Raw genomic sequence first — 26,437 nt, forward strand, 5'->3', positions numbered from 1 at the left:
ATTTCTGTGGGGGAAAGGATGGAGTGGACACCTGGGGTGTGTTCAGGTTCATTTAACGTTTGCTACGTTATGTACTAAAAGACACCTTTCCCCAAAACCTTATTTAAACTTCTTGATTAGACTTTGAGGTACATTTGGTCAGTTTGGTGGGTGTGGATGGGGTGTGGTTTGAAGCAATGAGCAACGTCTTTAAAAAGGCAGCGGAGAGTTCCCCAACCCCTCACCGTTTTTCAACTGATCCTACAGAACAGCACCGTTTCATTTAATTGAACGTTGTAGTACGTTTTTTCGTATTGAATGCAGCCCAGCACTGAGCCCTGTCACAACAAATGAATAACTTAATGGCTACTTTTATTCATTAATTTATGAAAACGCTCTAGAGATGTCTCTGAAATGTTACTTGCCTACATATACATTTGTTTCAAGTTTAAAACGGTTTCATGTCGCCTGGCTCTGGCTTGCAATGGGGCGCTAAACTGAAAAGAAAACGGGTGCATTAATTGGCTATTTAAAAAGCGTTCTCGCTGTGGCTGGGCGTTTGCGCTCACTCACCTTTTGTTGCCTGCGTGCCATATCCGTGGGTTGTTTGGCATTGAATGGGTACGCTATACATCTCAACACAAATACATACATCTGTAGTTTACTTTTCCTCTCCGCTTCCTCTTTCTGAAGTCTTTCCTGTTCATTTTTCACCTGGTCTTCGACAGGAGACTTTTCGGCTTGTGCTTGGTCCGCAGGCGGTCGTTTCTTATGTTTACCTCCTTGACCCGAGGAAGTCGGGGGGTCTTTTGGAACTTGAGTGTCCTCGTTAATTTCTCCCCCCGAGTCTTCGCTGGAGGATGGGTCTAACATGTTTCGCACCGACACAGGTAAACTCCTGACCGCTTCCCTTGAATTGTCTAAACTCCTCGGTGTTTATTGGAGCTGTGACGACTCTTGAGTGAAATGTTTCTTGACATAAATGCGAGGGCGGAGTTTTGAGGAACGTGAGTCGGTGGATTTAGTTTAACGTTAGTCATCTCAGAGAGGAAGAGGCGAGAGGGTTTACTGCGATCAAACTCTGTCCACGAAAATAAGACGATTCATTTTTCTGTAGAGGTCGAATACAAATTATTTATAATTTGCTACTTGAAGCATATTTGATAAAATATGTTTCGTAATGGTTAGGTTGTTACGAGTGCACCGATATAAGTGGACTCAAGTGGCAACTTTGGGGGGGCGACTTTCAGTTGAGCCTATTCACACGTATCTGTCCTCTCATTGGCTAGAAAGGGTCCACCTGATCTCGCCTCCTACCGTCTGCCTTCCATCTTTCGGACATGTATTTCAATTGGTCACTCGACTATATTATCAATATAATAGATAATCCTCTCCTTTGTAAAGACTGCGTTAACTGTGTTGCTGCCGGTACAGTCCGAGGGAGGCAATACAGGTGGGCAACCTGTAGCATTGGCAACACGTGTGCGGTACCTTGCCTCTCAAAGGGGCAACTATGGTACTTTCACTTATACCATGGTATAGTCTGAATCATGGAAATGTACCATGGTTTTAGCTTTTAAGTTGTGTATTTATATATATATTGTGTGTGTGGACACCTTTTAAATTAGTGGATTCGGCTATTTCAGCCACCTGTTGCTGACAGGTGTATAAAATCAAGCACACAGCCATGCAATCTCCATAGACAAACATTTACAGTAGACTGGTCTTGCCTTACATAAGAGCTCATAGACTAACAACATGGAACGTCATAGGATGCCATCTTTTCAACAAGTCCGTTTGTGAAATGTATGCCCTGCTTGAGCTGCCCCAGACAATTGTAAGTGCTTTTATTGGGAAGGCGCAACAACGGCTGAAGTGGTAGGCCACAAAAAGCTTCAGCACTCGGACCACCGAGTGCTGAAGAGCATAAACATTGCCTGTGCTCTGTTGCAACACTCACTACCAAGTTCCAAACTGCCTCTGGAAGCAACGTCAGCACAAGAACTGTTAGTCGAATTGGAATGCCAACTGAGAGCCAGACCTAATTGCCCAACATTCGTGCCCGACCTCACTAATGCGCTTGTGGCTGAATGGAAGCAAGTCCCCGCAGCAATGTCCTCACATCTAGTGGAAAGCCTTTCCAAAAGAGTGGAGGCTGTTAGCTGCAAAGGGGGGACCAACTCCATATTAATGCCCATGATTTTGGAATGAGATGTCAGATGAGCAGGTGGCCACATACTTTTGGTCATGTAGTTTATGATGGTACTGCCATGCACACCTAAATAATACCATGGTATTGCCTCATTTTTACCATGGTTTCATGGAAATACCAAGGTTTTAACCTGCATTATACATTCTACCATATTATGATAAATGGTACCAAGAATTATAATGGTACCATCTGTATTAATTGTCTGTTAACGGCCGTATAATGCATTAAATAAATACCCGCCAACAAGGTCAAGAGGTCAGATTATTATAGGGAACAAAAATGTAACCGCAAAATGAATCGATTTCACAGCTCCATTTGATTCATTGAACAGATGTGAGTTGAGCAATGTCTACATAAGGGTGCAAATTATACACTCACAAAAGCTCTGCCGAATGCCTTGAGGCCGATACGTAAAGCTTAAATGAAAATAAGTGATACTAGCAAGAGCATTGTGCAGGTTTTGTTTTTCCTCTTCTTATTCAACTGTTACCATGCACTAGGCCCTAATCTATGGGTATCACATGACTGGGCATAGGCCCACACACTGGGGAGCCAGCCCCAGCCAATCCGATTTGAGTTTTTCCCCTACAAAAGGGCTTTATTACAGACAGAAATACTCTGCAGTTTCATCAGCTGTCTGGGTGGCTGATCTCCAATCCCGCAGGTGAAGAAGCCGGATGTCAAGATCCTGGGCTTGCGTGGTTACACGTGGTCTCACGCACCATCAACAAAACAAAGGAGATCATGGACTTCAGGAAACAGCAGAGGGAGCACCCCCCTATCCACATCGATGGGACAGCAGTGGAGAAGGTGGAAAATGTTAAGTTCCTCAGCGTACATGTCACAGACAAACTGAAATGGTCCATCCATACAGACAGTGTGGTGAAGAAGGCACAACAGAGCTTCTTCAACCTCAGGAGGCTAAAGAAATGTGGCTTGTCACCTAAAACCCTCAAACTTTTACAGATGCACAATTGAGCAACCTGTCGGGCTGTATCACTGCCTGGTAAGGCAACTGCACCGCCCACAACCGAAGGACTCTCCAGAGGGTGGTGCCGTCTGCTGTTGTTCTGGGATAGATTTGCACTTTTCGCACCAAAGTATGTTCATCTCTAGGAGACAGAACACGTTTCATTCCTGAGCGGTATGACGGCTGCGTGGTCCCATGGTGTTTATACTTGCGTACTATTGTTTGTATAGATCAAATCAAATGTATTTATATAGCCCTTCGTACATCAGCTGATATCTCAAAGTGCTGTACAGAAACCCAGCCTAAAACCCCAAACGGCAAGCAATGCAGGTGTAGAAGCACGGTGGCTAGGAAAAACTCCCTAGAAAGGCCAAAACCTAGGAAGAAACCTAGAGAGGAACCAGGCTATGTGGGTTGGCCAGTCCTCTTCTGGCTATGCCGGGTGGAGATTATAACAGAACATGGCCAATATGTTCAAATGTTCATAAATGACCAGCATGGTCATATAATAATAATAAGGCAGAACAGTTGAAACTGGAGCAGCAGCACGGTCAGATGGACTGGGGACAGCAAGGAGTCATCATGTCAGGTAGTCCTGGGGCATGGTCCTAGTGCTCAGGTCCTCCGAGAGGGAGAGAAAAAAAGAGAGAATTAGAGAGAGCATATGTGGGGTGGCCAGTCCTCTTCTGGCTGTGCCGGGTGGAGATTATAACCGAACATGGCCAAGATGTTCAAATGTTCATAAATGATCAGCATGTTCGAATAATAAGAAGGCAGAACAGTTGAAACTGGAGCAGCAGCACGGCCAGGTGGACTGGGGACAGCAAGGAGTCATCATGTCAGGTAATCCTGGGGCATGGTCCTAGGGCTCAGGTCCTCCGAGAGAGAGAGGAGAGAATTAGAGAACGCACACTTAGATTCACACAGGACACCGAATAGGACAGGAGAAGTACTCCAGATATAACAAACTGACAGATAAAAGTGGTACCTTCTAGCGTTTGGAAATTGCTCCCAAGGATGAACCAGACTTGTAGAGCTCTACAAAAAAAATTCTGAGGTCTTGGCTGATTTCTTTTGATTTTTACCATGATGTGAAGCAAAGAGGCACTGAGTTTGAAGGTAGGCCTTGAAATACATCCACAGGTGCACCTCCAATTGATTCAAATGATGTCACTTAGCCTATCAGAAGCTTCTAAAGCCATGACATAATTTTCTGCAATTTTCCAAGCTGTTTAAATGCACAATCAACTTAGTGTATGTAAACTTCTGACCCACTGGAATTGTGATACAGTGAAATAATCAATTGTTGGAAAAATTACTTGTAATGCACAAAGTAGATGTCCTAACCGACTTGCCAAAACTATAGTTTGTTAAACAAGACATTTTGTGGAGTGGTTGAAAAATGAGTTTTAATGACTCCAACATAAGTGTGTGTAAACTTCTGACTTAAACTGTATATACTATATTCTATCTATTGCATCTTAGCCTATGCCACTCTGTCATTGCTCATCCATATATATTTGTTGGTTTGTATTAGGAATTTGTTGTGGAATGGTTAGATTTTACTTGTTAGATATTGCTGCACTGCACAAGTATTTCGCTACACTTGCAATAATATCTGCATGTGACCAATAAAATTTGATTTAATTTGTTGTGAGGCCAGTTGGACGTATTGCTGAATTTTCTAAAATGACGTTGGAGGTGGCTTATAGTAGAGAAATTTACATTTAATTCTCTGGCAACAGCTCTGGTAGACATTCCTGCAATCAGCATGTCAATTGCACACTCCCTCAACTTGAGACATCTGTGGCATTGTGTTGTGACAAAAGTGAGCATTTCTGTGGCCTTTTATTGTCCCCAGCACAAGGTGCAATGATGATGTAATAACATATAACATAGAAATAACATTTTGTGCATATGGGACATTTCTGGGCTCTTTTACACGACCGGTCCAAAGTTTTAAAACACCTACTCATTCCAGGGTTTTTCTTTTACTTTTGACTGTTTTCTACATTGTAGAATAATAGTGAAGACATCAAAACTATGAAATAACACATGGAATCATGTAGTAACCAAAAATCTAAATATATACACAAATCTAAATATATTTGACATTCTTCAAATAGCCACCCTTTGCCTTGACAGCTTTGCACACTCTTGGCATTCTCTCACCCATCTTCATGAGGTAGTCACCTGGAATGCATTTCAATGAACAGGTGTGTCTTAAGTTCATTTGTGGAATTTCTTTGTGTGGTCCTCATGAAAACATGGGATCAATATTTAACTGTTGCGTTTTATTTTTGTTGTGTGTGTGTGTATGTATGTAAACTCAGCAAAAAAAGAAACGTCCCTTTTTCAGGACCCTGTCTTTCTAAGATAATTCGTAAAAAACAAAATAACTTCACAGATCTACATTGTAAAGGGTTTATACACTGTTTCCCAGGCTTGTTCAATGAACCATAAACAATGAATGAACATGCACCTATGGACACTAACAGCTTACAGACGGTAGGCAATTATGGTCACAGTTATGAAAACTTAGGACATTAAAGAGGCCTTTCTACTGACTCTGAAAAACACCAAAAGAAAGATGCCCAGGGTCCCTGCTCATCTGTGTGAATGTGCCTTAGGCATTCTGCAAGGACGCATGAGGACTGCAGATGTGGCCAGGGCACAATATTTCAATGTCTGTACTGAGGCGCCTAAGACAGCACTACAGGGAGACAGGACGGACAGCTGATCGTCCTCGCAGTGACAGATCACGTGTAACACCACCTGCACAGGATCGGTACATCCAAACACACCTACAGGACAGGTACAGGATGGCAACAACAACTGCCCGAGTTACACCAGGAACGCTCAATCCCTCCATCAGTGCTCAGACTGTCCGCAATAGGCTGGACTGAGGGCTTGTAGGCCTGTTGTAAGGCAGGTCATCACTAGACATCATCGGCAACAACGTCACCTATGGGCACAAACCCACCGTCGCTGGACCAGACAAGACTGGCAAAAAGTGCTCTTCACTGATGAGTCGCAGTTTTGTCTCACCAGGGGTGATGGTCGGATTCGCGTTTATCGTCGAAGGAATGAGTGTTACACCGAGGCCTGTACTCTGGAGCAGGATCGAGGTGGAGGGTCCGTTATGGTCTGGGGCGGTGTGTCACAGCATCATCGGATTGAGCTTGTTGTCATTGCAGGCAATCTCAACGCTGTGCGTTACAGGGAAGACATCCTCCTCCCTCATGTGGTACCCTTCCTGCAGCCTCATCCTGACATGACCCTCCAGCATGACAATGTCATCAGCCATACTGCTTGTTCTGTGAATGATATCCTGCAAGACAGGAATGTCAGTGTTCTGCCATGGCAAGAGAGGAGCCCGGATCTCAATCCCTTGGGCACGTTTGGGACCTGTTAAATCGAAGGGTGAGGGCTAGGGCCATTCCCCCCAGAAATGTCTGGGAACTTGCAGGTGCCTTGGTGGAAGAGTGGGGTAACATCTCACAGCATGAACTGGCAAATCTGGTGCAGTCCATGAGGACGAGATGCACTGCAGTACTTATTGCAGCTGGTGGCCACACCAGATACTGACTGTTACTTTTGATTTTGACCCCCCCTTTGTTCAGGGACAGATTATTCCATTTCTGTTAGTCACTCTGTGGAACTTGTTCAGTTTATGTCTCGGTTGTTGACTCTTATGTTCATACAAATATTTACACATGTTAAGTTTGCTGAAAATAAACGCAGTTGACAAGGAGAGGACTTTTCTATGTATGTATGTATGTAATGTATGTATGTATGTATGTATGTATGTATGTATGTATGTATGTATGTATGTATGTATGTATGTATGTATGTATGTATGTATGTATGTGATAGTCAGATGCAGCCGACGATTGTTGGTCCTAGTTTCTGTAACATAAAAGGTAATTAGTTGCTATGAAAAAGGGGTAATACTTTGTTTTAATAGTACAGTTTTTTTTTTTGCTCATGTTTGCTCAGGGTCCCTGTGATGCAAACCTGAAATGTGACATAATGTAGCCTAATCTTTGGCACTTTGTAATCATTGACATTGTTTATAGTCCAGGGGTTTTGTGCTTGTTTAGGCCCGCAGAGGGCTCTCTTGCTAGCCTGCCTAGTCGGTGTGTCAGTTGAGAGAGAGCAAAGCTAACTGAAGAGAGAAGCACTAGATAAACAAAATATTTTAAACATTATCACGGTGAGCGACTTATAAAGCATAGGATATGAAACACCAAGTTAAGTGGAGTATAATGATAATTTTTTGATTCGTTTAATTAATTTATAAAAGTCTGTTAGCATAGAAGCTAAAGTTAGCTCCAGCCAAAGTAGCTTATCATAGTCATGGTGACAGGACTAGATCCGTTTGTAAATTCAGAGTGCCTTGCTCTCTGAGCGCTTTAGAGCGCACACTGGACTCTATTCAGGTTATTCGGCATAACTATGTGTGTGGAAAACATTTAATCACGGGTAAGACGTTTAACTTGTACAGTCTGTTTGTAACTCCACTCACTGCTTGTAGCTGTATAGTCCATTTGTTGTTGGTCTTGGCTAGGTTAATGTTCCGGTCGCTAGCTAGCACTCACTCATGTGGCTGTTAGCACTGACATGAAAAGGGGCATGTGGGAAGCCCTACAATATTAAGTTTGTAGTGAGAACACTTAAGAGCAGGTCATCTTTAGACATGTAGTTTTGCAATTGACTAAAATAAGCATGCAAGAAAATTACATTTGAAACAAGTAACGGTTTTGCTGTGAGCTAAGATAACCAAGGTTGTTTTTCCCACAGGTGGGCGCGGCCCACTATAATTTTGATATCATGGATGATCAGTCCTTGTATCCATAGCTCTGTCTATGAATTTATATTTATCCAGGCCCATCCCTCCAGCTTTTTACCAAAATAACTTTTATTGTTTCAACTGCAAAATTGCCGCTTTAAAACTTCTTATGGCTGCAGGGGCAGTATTGAGTAGCTTGGATGAATAAGGTGCCCAGAGTAAACAGCCTGCTCCTCAGTCCCAGTTGCTAATATATGCATATTATTAGTATTAGTAGCATTTGGATAGAAAACACTCCGAAGTTTCTAAAACTGTTTGAATGATGTCTGTGAATATAACAGAAGTCAAATGGCAGGCAAAAACCTGAGAAAAAAATCCAAACAGGAAGTGGGAAATCTGAGGCTTGTAATTTTTTTAACTCAACCAATATCCCACTGTGTATTGGATAGGGCTATGTTGCTTCCTAGGGCTTCCACTAGATGTCAACCGTCTTTAGAAACTTGAATGAGGCTTCTACTGTGATGTGGGGCCGGATGAGAGCCCTTTGAGTCAGTGGTCTGGCAGAGAGCCAGGTCCTGGTCATGCGCATTTCACATGAGAGCGACCAGCTTTTCTAGAGACAATGTAATTCTCCTGTTGGAACGTTATTGAAGCTTTATGATAAAAACATCCTAAAGATTGATTCTATACTTAGTTTGAACTGTTTCTACGACCTGTAATATAACTTTTTGAACTTCTCGTCCGATGTTCGGCTGGACCTGCACGAGCATTTGGATTTGTGTACTGAACGCCCTAACAAAAGTAGCTACTTGGACATAAATAATGGACATTATCGAACAAATCAAACATTTATTGTGGAACTAGGATTCCTGGGAGTGCATTATGATGAAGATCATCAAAGGGAATATTTATAATGTTATTCCTTATTTCTGTTGACTCCAACATGGCGGATAAAAAGAATTCTGAGCGCCGTTCTCAGATTATTGCATGGTTTGCTTTTTCTGTAAAAAAAATTGAAATCTGACACAGCGGTTGCATTAAGGAGAGGTATATCTATAATTCCATGTGTAACACTTGTATTTTCATCAACATTTATGATGAGTATTTCTGTGAAATTGATGTGGCTATGCCAAATCACTGGATGTTTTTGGAAATAGTGAACTTTAAATATGAACTTTATCAAACAAAACATACATGTATTGTGTAACATAAAGTCCTATGAGTGTCATCTGATGAAGATCATCAAAGTTTAGTGTTTCATTTTATCTCTATTTGTGCTTTTTGTGACTCCTCTTTGGCTGGAAAAATAGCTGGGTTTGTCTGTGAGTTGGTGGTCACCTAACAATCGTTTGTGGTGCTTTCGCTATAAAGCCTATTTGAAATCGGACACTGTGGTGGGATTAACAACAAGATTACCTTTAAAAAGGCATAAAACACATTTATGTTTGAGGAATTTTAATTATGAGATTTCTGTTGTTTTGAATTTGGCGCCCTGCACTTTCACTGGCTGTTGTCATATCAATCCCGTTAACGGGATTGCAGCCCTAAGAAGCTATTTTAAGTCCCATAACACTTGATGGAATGACATTCCGAATGCACTGTATAGGCTGTCATTGACTTGCATTTAAGTAGGCTGTTGCTTCTATGGAAAGTATACAGGCCCCATTACTTTTTCCACATTTTGTGATGTTACAGCCTTATTCTAAAATCGATTCAATTGTCCCCCATCTACACACAATACCCCATAATGACAAAGCAAAACACTGGTTTTTATACATTTTTATAGTTACTTAAGTATTCAGACCCTTTACTCAATTTTTTTAACCCTTATTTTACCAGATAAGTTGACTGAACACATTCTCATTTACAGCCACGACCTGAGGAATAGTTACAGGGAAGAGGAGGGGGATGAATGAGACCATTGTAAACTTGGGGTGATTAGGTGGCCATGATGGTATGAAGGCCAGATTGGGAGTTTAGCCAGGACACCAGGGATAACACCCCCACTTTTACGATGAGTGCCATGGGATCTTTAGTGACCACAGAGAGTCAGGGCACTTGTTTAACGTCCCATCCGAAAGATGGCACCCTACACAGGGCAATGTCCCCAATCACTGCCATGGGATATTGGGATATTTTATTTTAGACCACAAGAAAGGGTGCCTCCTACTGGTCCCCCAACACCACTTCCAGCAGCATCTGGTCTCCCATCCAGGGACTGACCAGGACCAACCATGCTTCAGAAGTAAGCCAGCAGTGGGATGCAGGGTGGTATGCTGCTGGCCTAAATACTTTGTTGAAACACCTTTGGTAGCGATAACCGCATCGAGTCTTGGCACACCTGTATTTGGGGAGTTTCTCCCAATCTTCTCTGCAGATCCTCTCAAGCTATGTCAGGTTGGATGGAGAGCGTCGCTGTATAGCTATTTTCAGGTCTCTCCAGAGATGTCCGGACATTCAGAGACTTGTCTCAAAGCCACTCCCGCGTTGTCTTGGCATGTGCTTAAGGTCGTTGTCCTGTTGAAAGGTGAACCTTCGCCCCAGTCTGAGATCCTGATCGCTCTGGAGCAGGTGTTCATTTAAGGATCTCTGTACTTTGCACTCTTCATATTTCTCTCGATCCTGACTAGTCTCCCAGTTCCTGCAACTGAAAAACATCCCAACAGCATAATGCTGCCTCCACCATGCTTCACCGTAGTGATGGTATTGGCCTGGTGATGAGCAGTGCCTGGTTTCCTCCAGACGTGACGCTTGGCATTCAGGCCAAAAAGTTGCTTCTTGACACACTGCTCACTTAACCCAGAAGCCAGCCAATCGGCAATTCCGATTAATCGGGCGACCTCTAGTAGTAATGCACGTAAAGTTGGTTGGCAATCGATACATAAAGTCCAAAGAAGAAAAAGAAGCCTGAAGGAAGGAGGATGATGAGCACTAATTCAGTGTACCGTTTGATCTGTGGAATAATTGTTGGAGTAGTGGACCTTGTGCATTTCAGGTAAAATAACAACGCAATGTTTATATCCCAGGACAAATTAGCTAGCAACAGCAAGCTAGCTAGATAAATTGCCATACATATTTAATGATTTTTGACCTGTCCCCAAAGTAATATAATTGGTTCAGCGTTTGTTTTGATATTTCAACCTGCTGTCCTGATCGCTTCTGGTGTGGTTGAACAAAATCAACGTGCGCGCGACTAGATTCTATAAAGCGTGCTGAGGGCATAATCAAATTATCCTCGCGATAATGATCATTCTCCTAGAGACCTGTGTCTGACGTCATTTCAATGTTAATCAGGCGTCTCTGACATGACGTGGGTGTGCATGTGTCTGCATAGCAAATCTTTATTTACTGAACATTATCACCCATTAGATTTCATCTTGTGAAGATGGACACCTCTGCCAAAGCCCAAGGAAGCGTGTTCTTTTAAACCGCCTTTCCACGTGCTACTGTATCGTCACAAAAACAGACCCGATAAACATGTGCCTTCTTTCCCTTCAGAACATTCCTACTTCGTTCTTTAACACCGGACCTTTATTTGTAGCTAGCTTCTTAGTGGGTCGATAAATGGTAACCTCAATTGACATTGTAAACTTTGACCCCCAGGTTATTAGACAGACTAATAACGCACAACATTAGACACCAATCTACTCTCCCATTAAACTGGGCTTGTTTACAATAGGGAAATTAGTCGCTTTGGTAAAGTGTTTGGTTTGTCTTATTGTGTTGGAAGGGTTGTCATTTCTATCCGTGTTTGGCTTTTTTAGAGTCCTTGATTTAAAGGGTAACCCTGGAAACCGACATAATTAACCTTTTCTCACATAGTTTCTAAGCAAGAAATGAAGAGGTGGAATGACCACTTGGCCTTTCTATTTTTCATTCCATTCCACACTGGACTCCTACGAACTTTTCAATTAAGGGTTGAAAAAATATTTAAAAGAATATTAAACAGAGTTTATCTTTGTATTATTAAATATTTTCAGCCAGGATAGGTCAATGAACAGGTCTTGTAGGGAATTACACTTTCTTCACCTCTTGAAAAGATAATCACACACCTCAACAATACATTTGGCTTTGGAGGTGATGTCCCTCACCTCACAAAATGAAAGTTGTGTCACCCTGTTAAGGTAAAATATCTGCACTGTAAATGTCTGTGACTTTGTGTCATGAAAAGGACAAAGAGGCTTAACTATCTAAGTGAGTGAGTCTTGTGCGTATCTTGTACGGGAGTGAGTCCTGTACATCTGTAATTAAATGGCCAATCACCTTTCATTTACATGTGGTGAAGTGGGAATCGACATTAAAATAAATAATGGTTAATATGTTTAAGAACTGAACAGAACGGAGTATCTTGACTTGTATTTTACAGAAGGCTTGCAAGGTGACATGAACCTTTTGGATGGAGATTTGATCTTATGCAGAAGTGGCTGTAAAGCCAACCAAGCTGGGAGGATTAATACAATTGCACATCCCTGTAATGTGTAGAGTCAAATTATCATTTTGTAAGAGTCTATTGCTGACACATTTAAGTTGAATGCATTCAGTTGTACAACTGACTAGGTATCCCCTCTGTCATGTTGGTATACAGGGATCGGGAGACAGGCGCAGGAATGCGTAATAGGGTTTTTTATTGACCCAAATTACAGCGTGTCGGGGACAAAGACCAAACAAACACATATACAAAACACAAGGTTGAAACCAAAACAAAAGAGCGAAGAGTACCTTGAATAAATACACGGGACGAGACCCATAACATACACACACACAATGATTCCACACGGGACGAAATCTGTAATCTGCACAATACAAGTGGCACGAAAGCCAAAACAACAAGGCACAGGTACTCACATGACCAGCGGACATTGTAACAATAATCAACCATTAAGGGAGATAGGGGGAATGGCCTGTCCGACGAAGCTGGGGCTGGTCCATCCGGCGCCGCTGCAACTGGGCTGTCCCGACGTCGCCACAACGGGTCCGTCTGACTGCAACTGGCCCGTTCGACGCCGCCGCAACCAATCCGTCCGACGCCACTGCAATTGGCCCGTCTGACAACACAACTTCGGCAGCTGCATCAGGTCCTGATCGACCTGCACTGCATTTAGTAGGCACTAGATTCGATTTTCTTATCAGATGCATGGTCAATGAAAACATTTGCTGCGATGTCGATGAGAACCTATGGCCATGAATGAATGACACAATAAAAGGTTTTGAATATAAGACTTGCTGCGTTACAACACTTCAAACTGGTAACACTTGTATTAAGAGTGTAGCATATTCACCACATCTCACTGGGCAAAAACTGGATGGATCAACATTGTTTCCATGTCATAAATAAAATAAATGCAATGTGAATATGTTGAATTAATGTGGAAAACTGATTGGATTTGCAAAAAGTCATCAACATAAGAGAATTTAGTATTTTTTTCACCCAATTTTTTACCTAAATCCAATGATGGTGAAATGTTTTGTTGAATTCACATTATTTTACAACTCAACCAAAACTAGACATTGAGCTGACGTCTGTGCCTAGTATAAAACAATATAATTTCCCCATTGTTTTGAACATACAATATAGCTCAGTATTTGTATGATTTATTTTAGTATTTTTTGCTCATCTTTATCAAGGGTGCCAATCATTTTGGACCTCACTGTATGTACTGAAAACATTGTCTTTTTGTCTTCTTTTTTTTTTTGTATTTTAGCCTGGTACGACCATCCTGATCTCGCGAACTTACACGTAGATCAGGCTAGTAGTCTTTGACCATACAGTACAAAGCACTGAGAATGACCCTATGCCACCTGACTGTTAATCATTTGGATAACAGATAAGAAATGTGCTTCAATAACTTATTACGGACAGACATGAACACAAAGGTTTTAAATGTTCAATGTCATGTAAAAACAATGTAATAAATACTCCTTTATGAATTTATTAATCAGACCAGAAGATAAGTTTATCACACATAAAAGTGAGCAGTTTGGTAAGGTGGGTATAGTACACTATCACATTGGATTTTGAACATTCTGAATTGCTGGTAAAAATCCTTACCCAAGATCCTTTTAAGGATCTTATGGTTTTCCAGTGTAACACTGTTGTATCTAGCACTGAGGTATGTACCAGCTTCTTACTAAGATCATGCACACAAAGATCCATTCAGATTGTATTTTACAGTATTTATTTAATATCATCACTTCTATCATGAAATCAGACATCCATTTCAAAGTTGCATAAGCCAAACCAGTTCAATGATCATCAAATACACTATTTTTATTTGACATACAAGAGAGATGGTGAGGAAGAGGGGAAAGGGACAGACAGAGACGGGAAGAGGGAGGAACAGGGCTTCACTGCGTGGCCTTGCCACCAGCGGCTTGTGGGATGGTAGTCAGGATCCTGGCTGTCACCGTTTTGATGGGCTTGGCGACTAACAGGTTGCCGTGGGTGGCTGATTGCAAGTCCACTTCCTGGAGGTATTTGGCCATGACAGGGATCTTGGAGAAGTATTTCTTTGCCACTGTGTGTTTGTGTTTAACATTCCGAATGAACACCACTCCATAGGCCTGTCCATGGTCAACAGGGGTTGATACTTTAGACTTTTCCTCCCATCTAGCTAGTGGTATCATAATCTATGATATTATATTGCCTCGACTGATTTTTTTTCTCTCTCTGGTACTCTAATACTATCTCTTAATATAGGTTATGTTTACTTAGTTAAAACAAAATCTGCTGGAGAAACTAGGCAATTCATTTTAAACCCTCAAGTGTGCGGGTGTGTGTGTGTTTACCTTCTCAGTGTTCTCCATTTTGATGTGAGCAGCAGCTTCTCCCTTGGTGAGCAGGATGCAGTTCCAGGGACTCCACTCCCACTGGCAATCCCACCTCACCATTACCAAGTCATGCATGTCGCTCCATGCACTGAGGGCCGACTGGGCCCCCCACACTACATCTACCAGGTACCGCAGGTCCTGCTCCTGTAAGATACACACGACCACAGTCAGACACACACACACACACACACACACACACACACACACACACACACACACACACACACACACACACACACACACACACACACACACACACACACACACCTGCAGCAGGTAGGTAATCTTGGCCTCTGTGTTCCTCTGGGCCTCAGTCTTGCGGAGCCTCCTGAGGATGGTCTTGTAGTGGGAGAAGTCCTCGCGGCGGCGAGCCTCGTTGTCCAGCTCCGAACAACTGCGACACTTGCCTACCAAGCGAGCATTGGCTGTAAGTGCAAAGTCAGTGGAAAGCAGGTAGCGGCTGCAGCCGCGGCAGAAGTAGATGTTCTTCCTCAACTGAGCTGGGTCCTGGGGGACCTGAAGGAGGAATGAGGGGGATTGAGAGGAGGGTGAGGGTCAGAATAATACCGTTTTCTTAATTGGCCTAATTGAATCCACTGGGCGCACACTGGTTAAATCACCGTTGTTTCCACGTCATTTCAATGAAATGACGTTGAACCAATGTGGAATAGATGTTGAATTGACGTCTGTGCCCAGTGGGAAGGTTCAGTAATTATATTTTATTGACAAGAAAATACACCATATAACAACTATACGGTCTCAGATATGTACACTCGATATACAAAAGTATATGGACACCCCTTCAAATGTGTGGATTCGGCTATTTCAGCCACACCGTTGCTGACAGGTGTATACAATCGAGCACACAGCCATGCAATCTCCATAGACAAACATTGATAGCACAATCCCCATCATAGCACTGAGACTGCACTTGTGAAGGTGGTAAGTGACCTTTTAATGGCATCAGACTGAGGCTCTGCATCTGTCCTCGTGCTCCTAGACCTTAGTGCTGCTTTTGATACCATCGATCACCACATTCTTTTGGAGAGATTGGAAACCCAAATTGGTCTACACGGACAAGTTCTGGCCTGGTTTAGATCTTATCTGTCGGAAAGATATCAGTTTGTCTCTGTGAATGGTTTGTCCTCTGACAAATCAACTGTAAATTTCGGTGTTCCTCAAGGTTCCGTTTTAGGACCACTATTGTTTTCACTATATATTTTACCTCTTGGGGATGTCATTAGAAAACATAATGTTAACTTTCACTGCTATGCGGATGACACACAGCTGTACATTTCAATGAAACATGGTGAAGCCCCAAAATTGCCCTCGCTAGAAGCATGTGTTTCAGACATAAGGAAGTGGATGGCTGCAAACTTTCTACTTTTAAACTCGGACAAAACAGATGCTTGTTCTAGGTCCCAAAAAACAAAGAGATCTTCTGTTGAATCTGACAATTAATCTTAATGGTTGTACAGTCGTCTCAAACAAAACTGTGAAGGACCTCGGCGTTTACTCTGGACCCTGATCTCTCTTTTGAAGTACATATCAAGACCATTTCAAGGACAGCTTTTTTCCATCTACGTAACATTACAAAAATCAGAAACTTTCTGTCCAAATATGATGCAGAAAAATGTATCCATGCTTTTGTCACTTCTAGGTTAGACTACTGCAATGCTCTACCTTCCGGCTACCCGGATAAAGCACTAAATAAACTTCACTTAGTGCTAAATACAGCTGCTAGAATCCTGACTAGAACCATAAAATTTGATCATATTACTCCAGTGCTAGCCTCCCTACACTGGCTTCCTGTCAAGGCAAGGGCTGATTTCAAGGTTTTACTGCTAACCTACAAAGCACTACATGGGCTTGCTCCTACCTATCTCTCTGATTTGGTCCTGCCGTACATACCTACACGTACGCTACGGTCACAAGACGCAGGCCTCCAGCTGGAGGCAGGGCTTTCTCCTATAGAGCTACATTTTTATGGAATGGTCTGCCTACCCATGTAAGAGACGCAAACTCGGTCTCAACCTTTAAGTCTTTACTGAAGACTCATCTCTTCAGTGGGTCATATGATTGAGTGTAGTCTGGCCCAGGAGTGGGAAGGTGAACGGAAAGGCTCTGGAACAACGAACCGCCCTTGCTGTCTCTGCCTGGCCGGTTCCCCTCTTTCCACTGGGATTCTCTGCCTCTAACCCTATTGCAGGGGCTGAGTCACTGGCTTCCTGGGGCTCTTTCATACCGTCCCTGGGAGGGGTGCGTCACTTGAGTGGGTTGAGTCACTGATGTGATCTTCCTGTCTGGGTTGCCCCCCCCCCTTGGGTTGTGCCGTGGCGGAGATCTTTGTGGGCAATACTCGGCCTTGTCTCAGGATGGTAAGTTGGTGGTTGAAGATATCCCTCTAGTGGTGTGGGGGCTGTGCTTTGGCAAAGTGGGTGGGGTTATATCCTTCCTGTTTGGCCCTGTCCGGGGGTGTCCTCGGATGGGGCCACAGTGTCTCGTGACCCCTCCTGTCTCAGCCTCCAGTATTTATGCTGCAGTAGTTTGTGTCGGGGGCTAGGGTCAGTTTGTTATATCTGGAGTACTTCTCCTGTCCTATTCGGTGTCCTGTGTGAATTTAAGTGTGCTCTCTCTAATTCTCTCTTTCTTTCTCTCTCTCGGAGGACCTGAGCCCTAGGACCATGCCTCAGGACTACCTGACATGATGACTCCTTGCTGTCCCCATTCCACCTGGCCGTGCTGCTGCTGCAGTTTCAACTGTTCTGCCTTATTATTATTGGACCATGCTGGTCATTTATGAACATTTGAACATCTTGGCCATGTTCTGTTATAATCTCCACCCGGCACAGCCAGAAGAGGACTGGCCACCCCACATATGCTCTCTCTAATTCTCTCTTTTTTTCTCTCTCTCGGAGGACCTGAGCCCTAGGACCATGCCCCAGGACTACCTGACATGATGACTCCTTGCTGTCCCCAGTCCACCTGGCCGTGCTGCTGTTCCAGTTTCAACTGACCTGAGCCCTAGGACCATGCCCCAGGACTACCTGACATGATGACTCCTTGCTGTCCCCAGTCCACCTGGCCATGCTGCTGCTCCAGTTTCAACTTCCACCTGACTGTGCTGCTGCTCCAGTTTCAACTGTTCTGCCTTATTATTATTCGACCATGCTGGTCATTTATGAACATTTGAACATCTTGGCCATGTTCTGTTATAATCTCCACCCGGCACAGCCAGAAGAGGACTGGCCACCCCACATAGCCTGGTTCCTCTCTAGGTTTCTTCCTAGGTATTGGCCTTTCTAGGGAGTTTTTCCTAGCCACCGTGCTTCTACACCTGCATTGCTTGCTGTTTGGGGTTTTTAGGCTGGGTTTCTGTACAGCACTTTGAGATATCAGCTGATGTACGAAGGGCTATATAAATACATTTGATTTGATTTGATAATCTCCACCCGGCACAGCCAGAAGAGGACTGGCCACCCCACATAGCCTGGTTCCTCTCTAGGTTTCTTCCTAGGTTTTGGCCTTTCTAGGGAGTTTTTCCTAGCCACCGTGCTTCTACACCTGCATTGCTTGCTGTTTGGGGTTTTAGGCTGGGTTTCTGTACAGCACTTTGAGATATCAGCTGATGTACGAAGGGCTATATAAATACATTTGATTTGATTGACAGTAAAACTTACTAAAGAGCTCAGTGATTTTCAACATGGCACAGTCATCAGATGCCACCTTGCCAACATGCCAGATTGTCACATTTCTCCCCTGCTAGAGCTGCCCCGGCCACCTGTAAGTGCTGTTATTGTGAAGTGGAAACATCTAGGAGGAGGAACGGCTCAGCCGCGAAGTGGTAGGCTACACAAGCTCACAGAACAGGACCGCCGAGTGCTGACACTCACTAATAAGTTCCAAACTGCCTCTGGAAGCAACGTCATCACAATAACTGTTAGTCGGGAGCTTCATGAAATCGGTTGCCATGGCCGAGCAGCCGCATACAAGCCTAAGATCACCATTCGTAATACCAAGCATCGTCTGGAGTGGTGTAAAGCTCGCCGCCATTGGACTCTGGAGCTGTGGAAACGTGTTGTCTGGAGTGATGAATCACGCCGGAGGAATTAATTCACCATCTGGCAGTCCGACGGACGAATCTGGGTTTGGAGGAGGCCAAAAGAACGTTACCTGCCTGAATGCATAGTGCCCACTGTACAGCTCCCTCAGTGAAGGGAAATCTTAACGCTAAAGCATACAATGTCATTCTAGACGATTCTGTACTTCCAACTTTGTGGCAACAGTTTGGGGAAGGCCCTTTCCTGTTTCAGCATGAAAGGTGTGGAATTACTTGACTGGCCTGCACAGAGCCCTGACCTCAACCCCATCGAACACCTTCAAGATGAATTGGAACGTCGACTGCGAGCCAGGCCTAATCGCCCAACATCAGTGCCCAACCTCACTAATGCTCTTGTGGCTGAATGGAAGCAAGTCCCCGCAGCAATATTCCAACATCTAGTGGAAAGCCTTCCCAGAAGAGTGGAGGCTGTTTATCAAAGGGGGGACCAACTCCATATTAATGCCCATGATTTAGGAATGAGATGTTCGTAGAACAGGTGTCCACATACTTCTGGCCATGTAATGTACCTTGAGCAGTTTGGCCACCTCAGGGTTAAAGGTGGGGGTTTTGATGTATTGGAGGAAGAGGGTGGAGATTCTCTTCCTCAGCCCCTCCAGATTGGTCTCCTTTACCCCCCTCATCAGGAGGTCCGCCTCCCTGTCAATCAACTCCACAATGTTCTGGGTCAGCTTGCAGTCGTGCTCCTGTACAATTATTAAGCATTTTTGTGATTCACAAATTAAAGAATCCTCATAGAAAACAATGGCCAATTGTCAATTCACAATCAATCAGTATGTATATTTCATATCTAAAAACAACTCAAGATGAATATATATTTTCAGTCAGTATGGGTTGAGGGTAAGTGTTCCCACCTTGACGGTGTGTTTGAGTGTGAGCAGCACGTCAAGCCTCTCCTCCTGGTTGAGGTAGTGCAGGTTGATGCTGGAGTACAGATCTCTCAGCTCCTTGGCTCTGATGGTGTACTGGGTGTCCACCTGGGTCATCTTCCCATCGAATGCGCGCCACCTCTTAGGGGCAGCACACTGGCAAATACAAAAATAATATATTGTTTGGTCAAATGTTTTAATTGAAACTGAGAGCCTGCATTGCCTATTCAATGCTATGGAAAACTTTGGGAGAGAATTAATGGGACACCGCACATATCCCAGAGCAGTGGGAGAGAATAGAGGGGACCTTTGACCTTCTCAAGGAAGGCCTGCACGGCCTTGTCGTAATTCCTCTCTCCGGCGGCGATGCGATGGCGTCCGATGGAGGCAATGAGCTGGCTCTCCTGCTCCAGTAGCGCACACAGAGCAGCCTTCCTCTCAGCACCATCCAGAGTGGCATCGATGTGCTCTACCTCCTCTTTCCTCCACTCTGTTACAAACACATTCAGAGGATTTAAACACACACACACACAGTCTTGTACAGCTAACCTTGTGGAGACACACAATTCAGTCCCATTCAAAAACCTATTTTCCCTAACCCGTTCACTTACCCTAACCTTAACCCGATTGGTGCAGTGGTCTAAGGCACTGCATCTCAGTGCAAGAGGCGTGCCTACAGTCCCTGGTTCAATTCCAGGCTGTATCACATCCGGCCGTGATTGGGAGTCCTATAGGGCTGCGCACAATCAGCCCAGCGTTGTCCGGATTTGGCCGGGGTAGGCCGTCATTGTAAATAAGAATTTGTTCTTAACTGACTTGCCTAGTTAAATAAAGGTTACACACAACCCCAAACCTAACCCTTAACATAATTTGAATTCTAACCTTAACCCTAAACCCCCTAGAAATAGCATTTGACCTCGTGAGGACTAACAAAATGTCCCCAGTTGGTAAAAGTCCCTATCCTACCTACCAGAAGTCCCTATCCTACCTGATAGGTTAAACACAAGAATAGTTAAACAAGTCCACTCACACACACACAAACCAGTGGAGGGTGCTGAGGTGAGGACAGCTCATAATAATGGCTGAAACGGAGCGAATGGAATGGCATCATTTGATGCCATTTCAGCTATTCCGCTCCAGTCATTAACACAAGCCTGTCCTCCCCAATAAGGTGCCACCAACCTCCTGTCACACACACACACACACACACACACACACACACACACACACACATATGAGCAGCAGAGGGTGGTCCCTGCTTACTCTCCAGGGCACTGTAGAGCAGGGCAAAGTCGTCCCTGCACTGGGGGTTCATCCTCCTGTGGTACTCAGCCTTGATCTGCTCCTCTTTCTCCTCCCTCTTCCTCCTCCCCTCTCTCTCCATCCAGGCCAGACGCAGCTCCCTGTCCTGCCTCAGCTGGTCCGTCATCCGCTTGGCCTGCCAGCGCCGCGTGTACATCTGCAGAGTGATCACCTATAGGTGGGGGTAAAGGTGTGAGCACAGAGATACAAAGGCAGCTCTGTCTGTCTATGTATAGTTCAGAGGACGTACAGCTCTCAGTCTCCTGCTATGGTACTGGGCGGCAGTGATGTAGGAGCCAGGGGAGATGAGCTTGTCCTCCATGTTGGACACGTAGCAGCCGATCTTGGTCATCTGGGTGGATGTGCTGTTGGTGCACTGCTGGGACTGGCTCTTCACCGTCACTGTCTGAAGGAGAACATTTGGTTGTTCGCATACCTTATGCAGCTCCAGGTGCAAAAAATTATAATGTTTGAAAAATATTTTTGTTTCAAACTTTTTACACATTAAATGCACTATGCCTTATGTGGGTTGAATGCTGTAACGGCAACATTTATTCACATTACTTTAATAAAATATTTCAGTTGTTGTGTATATTACATTTGTTTTATTTGATGACTATTATTTTATTCAACGACATCATGTCCTTTCTATAAGAGCTGCTGCTTATGCTGTCTGACAAAAATCACAATTCCCAATACCAACTATCAATCACTTAGATAATGTATTTTTAGGTAGATACCCCACGAAGCAACTGCTTTCTATCCCTCTCGATCGCTCCTCTCCGTGCCTGCCCCACACAGACCGGACAAGTAGGCACGCAATGGATTATGGTCATTGTTAGTTACCATATTTTCTGTGCTAAACTATGTAGAATATTGGCCTGTTGGAAACTACAACACCCTACTACATTGCACAGTTCGGACTTGATCTGATTTACATTATATATACAAAAGTATGTGGACATCCCTTCAAATGAGTGGATTTAGCTATTTCAGTTACAACTGTTGCTGACAGGTGTATAAAAATCGAGCACTCCGCCATGCAAAATCTCCACAGACAAACATTGGCAGTAGAATGGCCTTACTGAAGAACTCAGTCACTTTCAATGTGGCACCTTCATAGGATGCCACCTTTGCAACAAGCCAGTTCGTCAAATTTCTGCCCTGCTAGAGCTGCCCCGGTAAACTGTAAGTGCTGTTATAGTGAATTGGAAACGTCTAGAAGAAACAAAGGCTCAGCCTCAAAGTAGTAGGCCACACAAGCTCACAGAAGTGCTGAAGCACATAGCTCTTAAAAATCATCTGTCCTCGGTTGCAACACTCACTACAGAGTTCCAAACTGCCTCTGGAAGAAACATCAGCACAAGAACTGTTTGTCGGGAGCTTCATGAAATGGGTTTCCAAATACAAGCCTAAGATCACCATGCGCAATGTCAAGCATTAGATGGAATGGTGTAAAGCTCGCCGCCATTGAACTCTGGAGAAGTGGAAACGCGTTCACTGGAGTGATGAATCATACTTCACCACCTGGCAGTCCAACAGACGAATCTGGGTTTGTCGGATGCCAGGAAAACGCTACCTGTCCAAATGCGTAATGCAAATGCAACTGTAAAGCTTGGTGGAGGAGGAATAATGGTCTGGGGCTGTTTTTCATGGTTTGGGCTAGGCCCCTTAGTTCCAGTGAAGGGAAATCTTAACGCTACAGCATACAATGACATTCCAGACGATTCTGTGCTTCCAACTTTGTGGCAACAGTTTGGGGAAGGCTCTTTCCTGTTTCAGCATTACAACGCCCCCTTGCACAAAGCGACGTCCATACAGAAATGTTTTTGGTCATGTAGTGTATATCTAAGGAAACTGCGCATTGAGCGCACAGAACTAAATGGAATTCAAATAATTGAACCGACATCAGTCAATTAGTTGTTTAAAAAAATTAAATATAACAAATGTCAGTTAATCGCTCACCAATAGTGTGTGTGTGTATGTACCTGTGTATCACGGCTGAAGGTCCCCACCCCCCTAATGGGTTTCCTCTTAGCTATGGTCTGTACAGCTGCATGGTGGTACTCGGTCTCTGTGGCCTTGTGTCTGTAGCCTCCCAGGAAAGCCTTCCTATGGGTGACCCTCTCAATCTCCACCACCACATCCTGGAATGTCTCTGTCTCTGGGAGAGCGGGAGAGCAAGGGGGGGGAGACTGAAATATACAGATAAAGGATACAACGCATATGACTATCATCCATGAAAGCTGGCCCTACAAAAGTATGGTATTGTCTCCCAGAAGACTGGTAGAGAAAGTCTAGTAAAAAAAATACCTGTCTGGACACGGACAGTGATTACGTCAGGCATGTTGTAGTCCTGCTGCGGCTTGACAGGACGGATGGGGTGGTTTTCAGGGTCAGACGAGGTCATCTCCAACTGGATGGTGCCATGAGGCTGCACTCCCAGCTCTATCAGGGTCCTATGGTCCTCTACCATCCTACCTGGATGGAGAAAGACCTAAATCATAATGCATAAACAAAGAAAGTCAAGGCCTTAGCAGTTAGTTGAAAGACTTACCGCTCTGAGAAATCTGTATGAGTTCTGATGGCACTTTCAGCTCAGTTGCGAAGTGATACTTCAACTCCTTGACGGTCAGCCCAATTGCAAAGGCCATCGTCATCATGTGTCCCTCCGGCATCAGCATGATCTTCACTACAATAGAGAAGATAAACAACATGTCCAACACATAATATGATAAAGCAGACAAATGCCCTTCCTATCATGAAACTATTGTGGTCTATAATTATTGTGATACTTTGTAAATCCTCTTTCTTACCAGTGGCTGTTGAGTTCCCAACTTCATTAGAAAAGGTTGTTTTCTTTGGTGATGCTCCATCTTGCATGATGTCCTCAGGAAGGTCCGCTTGAGCTGTCGCCTCCACGGTGTCCTCCTCACCTGATGTCAAAAAAGTTGACTTGTGCACCGTTTCCCCCACCTGCTCGCCAGTTTCAGTCTTTACTCCAGTATCGCTATCTTGTACATCTGGAAGCGGGTGTTCAGTGGTGTTGCTTTCAACCTGAGATTCATCTAATTCTGCTTCAGGACCTATCCCCTCTTTTTTCACATTTTGTTCATCAGCAATCCCGTTGAGCCCCGACGTTTCTGCGTCTTCTTCGGACATGACGCGTAGCTAGTTAGCCGCTGACAGCAATAGTGGGAAACAATACGTTTTTAAGCGTCAGTAAAAGTGAGTGGATTTTGAATTTACTCTCAAAAAGTCGATAAGCAAGCTGGATAGAAGCACGCTAGCTTTTATTTCCCTGTGTATTTTCAACCGCAACCGACTGCTGTTTGTGCAGCAAGTGCTTGGTCGCTGCCATGGTAACGTCCATGTGATCTCTGCTAAAATGTAACCAATGAAATGCCTCTGCCCACAAAGGTTACCAGAGTCCAAGTGGGGACCATCCCTTGCGAAATCAGCATTACAATATTTGAACGTTAATTCATTTCAAGTGAATGGTAGCAGTATATCTTATAATTGGTATTAGTGTGGTAGTTATCAGGTAGCACTACACGATGTTTATCTTTGCGAGCATTTATAGAGTTGACCACACATGTGATGTCTATTTAAAAAAATTGGCGCCCAAATTAATTATTTGGCCTTAAAGTTTTCAGAGATAAATTAAATAAGCTTTTATATATTTCAAAATGTCCTCCTAGTTCAGGGATCAATTACAATGGGGGTGTGACACACAACATGATGAGATTGGCAAATTAGTTGCAAAAAACAAACCAATTGAAGCTTATTATAAAAGCCTACATTTTTCCCATTTGAAGAACTGTATCCACTTCCACTATCCTCCAAGCAACGCGAGCGTTGCAAAATAAATGTAGAAATCTATGTTATTCAATTATTGCACCTACAATGCTCGCGTCTATTTCTGACGCAGGTTGCACTGCAAGTCCTGCCTCTCCCATCTCCTCATTGGTTTAAAGTGTGACTGAAAGACGAACGAACGAGCTCAGTGGTGGTAATGCACCTAATTTATGGAAGTTGCCAATCGCAATATAAAGTAGGATAAATGAGCTAGTAAGTGCAAGCTAACTAGCTTAAGTGCCATAAATGTTTAATGCTTTTCGACCTGTCCCCAAATTAATATAATTGGTTCAGAGTTTTTTATATATTTTAAAGTCTAAAGCGGACCTTAGTCTAAAGTTTAATAATGATGTTATGTACAGTGAGACTAATGGTAAAATGGCTTTCTAAATGAAAACATAGCAAAGTATCAATCTATGTGACATCAAAGGGGGCCAACCAACTTTCTGGTAGAGAATGCAGTGATGCGCTATGCGCTACGCTACGCGCTATGATAAACTGCATCTAATGGCTTTAATGAAGTGGCAGCTGTGTTCATACGCATGACGTCTCCATAGTCTAGGAACAATAGGAACGTCAACTGAATAATCTGCTTTCTACTATTGAACGAGAGACAGCACCTATTTCTTTAAAAGAAGCCCATTGTTATTCTCAGCTTCTTCACTAACTCATCAATATGCTTTTTAAAAGACAGCTTTTCACCTATCCAGATGCCCAGAGATGTGTAAGCACGGACACGATCAATATGGACACCATCCAAAGTGCATATGCTTAAATCATCAGACTTATGTTTATGCACTCTAGAGAACATATACTTAGTTTTACCTGCATTCAGTATTAATTTATAGTCAACAAAGTTTTTTTTGTACAACAATGAAGGCAGACTCTAGTTCAGATAGAGCCTGGTCAACTGTGGGGGCAATAACATACACAACAGTATCATTGGCATTCAAGTGCAGGTTACAATTTTTGACAGACAAGTCAATATTGTTAATATAAACAGTAGAAACTCTGAACTGGTCTGGTCAGATTGGACAGCTCTGCTAAGGTATTTGTTATTGTAGAATACTGTTATAAAGCTTGGAGTTTGAATGGGTCTGATGGGTGATCTGAGTCTGATGTATGTAGTTCTGTCTGTCATTGAGCTGTGTTCTCTAATATGTCATGTTTCGAGTTTTGTGTAAACCCCAGGAACAGTAGCTGATGTTTTCACAACATCTAATGGGGATCCTAATAAAACACCAAATACCAATGATGGCTCCTCAAAGCCATGGTAATCTAGCAGCTCTATACTACTGAGATAATCCACACTTCAGAACCAAGTACCCACTGCTATGTGGTTACAGACACAAGAGCTCATAGCAATTTATAAGATACTGAACTTTAGAGGCCTGTTGTCTGCACGGACACACACACATGCCACAAAAGAGAATAATCCATTGCATCTATGAGCTTGATCTCTGATGACATGAATGGTGGGATTCAAGCCAAACATAACTGAGAGCAG

At 43.6% G+C, this 26,437-nt stretch overlaps 1 protein-coding gene and 1 long non-coding RNA gene across 3 annotated transcripts; one reads left to right on the forward strand and one right to left on the reverse strand.

Annotated features, from left to right (window-relative positions):
* The first annotated feature begins 512 nt into the window (after positions 1-512).
* LOC116356340 (uncharacterized) lies at positions 513-21,268 on the forward strand. Of its 2 annotated transcripts, XR_004204845.1 has the most exons (4): positions 513-600; positions 708-869; positions 14,748-14,907; positions 21,159-21,268. It is a non-coding gene; the product is annotated as an uncharacterized LOC116356340 (long non-coding RNA). The 2 variants fall into 2 exon arrangements; XR_004204844.1 differs by having other exon boundaries at positions 520-869.
* On the reverse strand, positions 13,864-24,624 carry iqub (IQ motif and ubiquitin domain containing). Its single transcript, XM_031801767.1, has 12 exons — positions 23,889-24,624; positions 23,630-23,764; positions 23,386-23,553; positions 23,061-23,236; positions 21,323-21,478; positions 21,034-21,244; positions 20,085-20,260; positions 19,756-19,926; positions 19,411-19,587; positions 15,049-15,297; positions 14,740-14,925; positions 13,864-14,514 (listed from the first exon to the last, which is right to left on the reverse strand). The coding sequence occupies exons 1-12, from the start codon at positions 24,232-24,234 to the stop codon at positions 14,299-14,301; spliced, it is 2,367 nt and encodes a 788-aa protein (XP_031657627.1). The 5' UTR covers positions 24,235-24,624; the 3' UTR covers positions 13,864-14,298.
* Positions 24,625-26,437: the final 1,813 nt, after the last annotated feature.

Source organism: Oncorhynchus kisutch, linkage group LG22 (genome assembly GCF_002021735.2).
Source record: "Oncorhynchus kisutch isolate 150728-3 linkage group LG22, Okis_V2, whole genome shotgun sequence".
NCBI classification, from domain to species: domain Eukaryota; kingdom Metazoa; phylum Chordata; class Actinopteri; order Salmoniformes; family Salmonidae; genus Oncorhynchus; species Oncorhynchus kisutch.